The 6224-nt window shown below is 43.7% G+C and overlaps 1 protein-coding gene across 1 annotated transcript in view; it reads left to right on the forward strand.

The window, feature by feature from the left end:
* Positions 1-424: 424 nt before the first annotated feature.
* The window catches only part of LOC311037688 (ras-specific guanine nucleotide-releasing factor 2-like), a gene marked incomplete at its 5' end in the record, with an annotated part of 33933 nt that continues 28133 nt past the window's right edge, over positions 425-6224 (forward strand). The window contains one exon of the mRNA XM_084046937.1: positions 425-760. Coding sequence (XP_083903063.1) covers positions 425-760 — 336 coding nt within the window. The remainder of the gene's footprint in view (positions 761-6224) is intronic.

A 6224-nucleotide genomic window follows, 5' to 3' on the forward strand; every position in this document is an offset into this window, starting at 1 on the left:
TGTAAAAGTCCAGAATTCAAAAACATTACAAAAGCATGTGAAAATATACTTAAGTGCTAAAAGTAATAAAAGTACTCATTATGCACAATATCCCATATTTCACATGTTTCCAAATATATACAAATCCTTTGAAAATAGCCATGGCTGAAGTGGTTAAAGTGTGTTTTATAAATTAACTAGTAACTTTTAAGTTTTCAAATAATTGTACTTGAGTAAAAGTACAATATTTGCCTCTCAGATGTAGTGGAGTATAGAAGTAAAAATATTGAAAATTGGAAATACTCCAGTAGAGAAAAAATACCAAAAAATGTAAATGTAAAAAAAGTACAGTACTTGAGTAAATGTACTTAGTTACTTTACACCACTGGCGATTTGATATTGGGGCGAAATCAGAGGAAATAAAATAAAGTATTAGAGGTGAAACATGCAGAAGAGCGTCCGGTACAACGAGGGCCACGCTCTGTATCTGTCGCTCATCGCCCGCCAGGAGGGCACCAAGAGGGGGGTCCTCAGCAAGAAGACGGAGAGCAGCCGCTGGAGCGAGCGCTTCTTCGCCCTGTACCAGAACGTGCTCTTCTACTTCGAGAGCGAGCAGAGCTCACGGCCGTCCGGCATCTACCTGCTGGAGGGCTGCAGCTGTGAGAGGGTCCCTGCACCCAAAGGCTCCTCATCCAGCTGTGAGAGGGGGGTCCCTGCACCCAAAGGCTCCTCCTCAACCTCTGGCACCAAGGAGGGCATGGACAAGCAGCAGCAGCAGCAGGTATGTACTATGTACCCCTACACATTACCCCTACACACTATACCTCGGCCCTCCGGCCCGGGGGCCACATGCGGCCCCATGCACCTTCACTTAATGCGGCCCTCAGGTTAATATTGTCTATATTAGTAGCTTATTGACTAGTATTAATATTCTATTGTCTTTTTTATGTCCAATGTATTTGTATTTAAGTTCATAAAGTTAACATAATTCCAATTCAAAAATAGCAAAAATAGCAGATCTACAAGCTCCACACGCGCGCACTGTGACACGTTTTCAGCTTTTAGATCTACTATTTTTGCTACTTTTGTGTGACAGAATGGCGAAGTGCGGCATTAAATTACGAAAAAAAAGTTAGAATACAGAGATAAGAGGTGTCTGCCCGACAGTATGTGGCCCTCTGTGGCCCAGTGAGTGTGGAAATATAGTGGCCCTCTCCATCATCAAAGTTGCATCACCCCTGCTCTAACTGTTGGAGGGGTGCAGCTGTGAGAGGGTCCCTGCGCCCAAAGGGAAACATACACCCTCGCCCAGGTGACCCATAGCCGGGTTTGATCAAGCCCCGACTTACGTCCCAGTAGCTTAGGGAAAGACAGGGCCCCTCAGTCCACTTCTCCGGAACTACTCTGCCGGGACCGGGGGAGAGGAGAGGCTCTGGCGTTGTACCAGACTCCCCCGCTCCAAACATTTCACTCAGGCGTGCTGGTTTCTTAGGCCGTGGTGGTACTGCAGGCTCCACTTGCGGCTTGCCTGAAAGGCCCTCCTTAAAGGCCTCACCGTGGGTTTGTTGGGCTTCTTCCTCACGGAAGACACAGGCTGGGGCGCTAACCCGTACTGCTCCCGTGTGCTTTCTACATTACGGCTGTCAACCGTCTCTCCGGTGGTCATCCTAAGGGTCATCTAACAACAAAATGCTTATCTCATCCCTGCCACCAAATCATTTCAAATGGGGGGTCTGCGGCCCAAATACATGTCGACTTGGGGGTCCTTGACATCAAAATGTTTGAGAAGCACACTCCTCATATGCCTAATGTCAATAATTGGCTCTATGCACAGCAGCCATATTGGGAATTAATTGGGCCCCTTCCTTACTTCCTTCACAGGTGTTACCAATAATACTAATTAAGGCTCTGTTCCATTTAGTGTGGCATAGTGGTTGCCTTATTTTCAAGGATCCCCATAACTCTGAGAGTGTACAAATGGAACCACTCTCAGAGTTACACACCCACCATAAGGGGCCATTTCGGAACCAAAATGGAGTGTTTCTAGTGAACCAACATGCACAATATCAGCATATTGTGCATGGAGCCAATTGCTGCCACAAAGTTTGACCCAAACCCCCTTTTCTTGTGTAAAAGTTATGAGTCAAGTTCAAGGAGCCTTTATAGTATACACAATACAGTCGGTAGCAACACTACAGACCGTGACATTATTCTAGTATAATGCATTCCTGCTTTTAAAACAGGTCTGGGTGATTGCTTAGGCCGAGATCCAAAGTTTCCCTTTGAGAAGGAATATCGTCTCTGTTAGGCGGAAACCCAACACTGTAAAGTTTTAGGATCGAATTCAAAAACAGCAGAAGTAGCAGATCTACAAGCTCAAAATGCATCACTTGGCGCATCAACTATCTAACTATCTATCTATCGCTCACAAAATCACAGTATGTATGATGCAAATACATATGCACATGCACCCTAGAAAAAGTCTGTCTGTCTGTCTGTCTGTCTGTCTGTCTGTCTGTCTGTCTGTGTATGAATGAATGAGTAACTTATCGTTTTGCCCATGCTGCAAACCACTGGATTTTTGTGTGTGTCATTTCTTTGTGTCATCACTTCCATGTTGATCCTGTATCCTGTATGAGTTCTGTCATACAGGATACCAACCTGACAATGTCTGTTTACCAAAGAGCTGGAGAGACTCCTGTTTCTGAGCAAACACTCTATAGCATGATGATTATTAACACAAGTGAAAATAGCCAATCAAGCTCTCAAAGTCACAATTTTCCATTTAAAAAAAAAGAAACGTTTTGAATTTTGTTTTAACATTGTTATTAGTTACAGTTTGAGAACCACTGATATAGCAACATATGTTTATCAGAAAACTGTTTAGAAGACATTTTTAGAATCAGCCTCAGGTCTTAATGGGTTAAAACAGAGAAAGGACTGGATGGAATGTGCTGATGTGTCCGATTTAGCGATCTGTATGTATATACACATCTGGTCAAACACAAACATATATATAAACGCACATAAACACAAACTGTGGCCAAGTACACATACTCTACAACAACAGAGGTCTTCATCAGGGCGTCCGGGACCCCTAGGGGGTCCTCAGAGTTACTACAGGGGGGGCCGACAAATCTTTGTGTAATATGGCCTTTTTTACATTAACCACTTGAACCCCAGCATCCCTATTCTGAGGAGAACTTTTGCCAAAAATAGCAGATCTACAAGCTCACAACGCCTCGCATAGTTCATCGGCTATCATCACCATACATGAGCATAAAAAGGACACGGACAGACAGATACAGAGATGTGTGGATTTATAGACGTGGTGTATCATAACTAGCTGTGAGGCGTTGTGAGCTTGTAGATCAGCTATTTTTTAGCTAAAGAGCAGACCAAGTACAGAGTGAAAGGTTAATTTGACTAAGTATTGAGGGTTTAAGTGGTTAAATGTCTGAAAGTACACATTAACATGAATCCAACACTGATGATAGTGTCTGTCAAACAAGTCTATGAAGCTATCTATGAAATCTATGAGAAAGTTTAATCTGCAACACAATGTTATACAACATGTATTGGGGGGTCCCTGGCTGCTTCATCTCTCTCTCTCAGCTAGGTGGTCCTTGGGCTGAAAAATGCTGCTTACATTTCTAACGCAAATCTTTGCTTCTCTGGGGGGTCCCTGGAACAAAACATTTTGAGATGGGGGTCCGTGGCCAAATACATAATCTAAAAATGTTTTCTAAATCCTAACAGTATGTTGCCATATCAGTGATGCTCCAACTTTGTCCATGTCAAGGACCCCCAGAATGATATGTATTTGGCCGCGGACCCCTATCTGAAAACATTTTGTTCCAGGGACCCCCAGAAGCAAATATTAGAATAAAAAAACATATATATATTCAAAGATTTGCACAAACTGTGAAGATTTAAAAAAAAAATAGCAGATCTACAAGCTCATAGTGCGGCACTCAGTGCCGCACTATGAGCTTGTAGATCTGCTATTTTTGAATTAAGGAATTTTTGAATTAAGGAATCTTAAAATGGCACAGATGCCAACTGTAACGCCCAAGTCCTATTCACCTGTTTCCTAGGCTGTGTGTGTTTCACTTCCTGTCGATTTCATTGGTCATCTGACCAGTTTCATTGGATTTCATTGGATCAAATCGACAGGAAGTGAAACACACACAGCCTAGGAAACGGGTGAATACTTGGGTGCTACTGGTTGCCGAGGGAGTTCTGACGTGTGCTCCAATAACTGACGTCCAAAACGTCCGTGGTATTCATAATCAATCGTTTTATTCTCTGTAGCTTTGTCGTGCCAATCACTTAAGCATACAATAAATCAATACATATATAAATAAACACAGAGGACACAGACCACCAGCTCTATCAAACACAGTCAAAGTCTGTTTGCCACTGGCAACACCTGACGCTGATTACAGACCTCGTTAAATACCTAGGCAACTTGGCCTTGACCAAGCCCTGCAGTGACATCATCAATTAACAAACAATCATAGATACTGTATGACTCAAATGGCTCTTACACCGACCATCCGGAAATTAGAGACACGTCGGTTAACGACAATGCTGAATGAGCATGATGCTGGATTTTAAAAATAATTTAAAAAAAATGCTATATCTGCTATGCTGTATTATATATATTATAAATACTTAATTTCTTTGGAGCAGTATGCGTAAAATTCAATCTTGAGGTTTGTTATTTTGACAGACAGACAGAAAGGCACGCACACCCGCACACAAGCACATATACACGCACACATATACACGCAAACATACACACACGCCCGCACACACGCACATATACACGCACACATACACACACGCCGTCCGCACGCACATATACTCACACACATACACACACGCCCGCCCGCTCACACGCACGCACACATACAAACACGCACGCATACATGCACGCACACACGCACGCACACATACAAACGCGCATACACGCACGTATACGCGCACGCACACACGCACGCATGCACACATACAAACACGCACGCATACATGCACGCACACACGCACCTTCCACTTGTAAGGGCACGGTCACACCGCACTTTTATTTGACCTCTGGGGCGGAATCTGCCAATGCTTTGTCAATGTAAATGTGTGGATTCATGGACAAAGCATTGGCAGATTCTGCCCCAGAGATAAAATAAAAGTGCGGTGTGTCCATGCCCTTACAGAGTATTTTTACATTGTGGTATTCACTCCTACCCCCTTCTTTATCTAACATTCATAATCCATATAAACAATTACAAATTGAGTAATAGACTTACGTCTATTACTCAATTTCTACTGTAGTGGTGTGGTGACATTTGTCCCTCACAAGTGTAGTAATACACACACACACACACACACACACACACACACACACACACACACACACACACACACACACACACACACACACACACACACACACACACACACACACACACACACACACACACACACACACACACACACACACACACACACACACACACACACAATCCCTTAAGCCTCTGGCTGTCTGTGGCGTCCACACACGCTACAGTTACAGTAGCTAGCTAGTGTTGCATCATTAATACACGCAGCCCCCCCCCCCCCCCCGCCCTCTCTCTCTCTCTCTCTCTCTCCATGCTGTCGTAGCCTCACATGAACATTTGACTGTCAAATGTGTTATTTATAAAAAACTATAAAGCCACATACACACAGCAATGAATCATTGATGTGTCATCAATGTATTCACCTTCCTGTAGGCATGCACACATTTAAGGCACATGTAGGCTAGGTAGAACAGCCATAGAAAGTCTTTACGCCGTGACTCTGCAGGAGTCTAGCCTTCTATAAGAGTCTGTGTGTCTGTCTGTCTGTCTGTCTGTCTGTCTGTCTGTCTGTCTGTCTGTCTGTGTGCAAACCGTTGAACTGATCAGGGCCAAATGTCTTGGTAAAGCTGATCGTACAGATGTACCTCCTCTCATTTCTGTTTTGAACCAGTTAAACCCTACAGTATGTGGTTGAGCGGAGATTTTCTCAGACTTTCTGTCGATGAAGATGACAGGCCTGAGTGAGCAATATGTAGTCTCATTCTGGCCCGTACTCACAAGGCGTCGCCATTGAGCTTGTAGATCAGGTATTTTCACTTTTTTGTGAGTTTTGTTTTTTAACCACTTGTACCCCGCTTCATCCATATTCTCGGGAACATTAGCCACAAATGGCCGATCTACAAGCTC

This window comes from Gymnoscopelus microlampas (assembly GCF_963454915.1).
Source record: "Gymnoscopelus microlampas genome assembly, chromosome: 21".
NCBI lineage: Eukaryota > Metazoa > Chordata > Actinopteri > Myctophiformes > Myctophidae > Gymnoscopelus > Gymnoscopelus microlampas.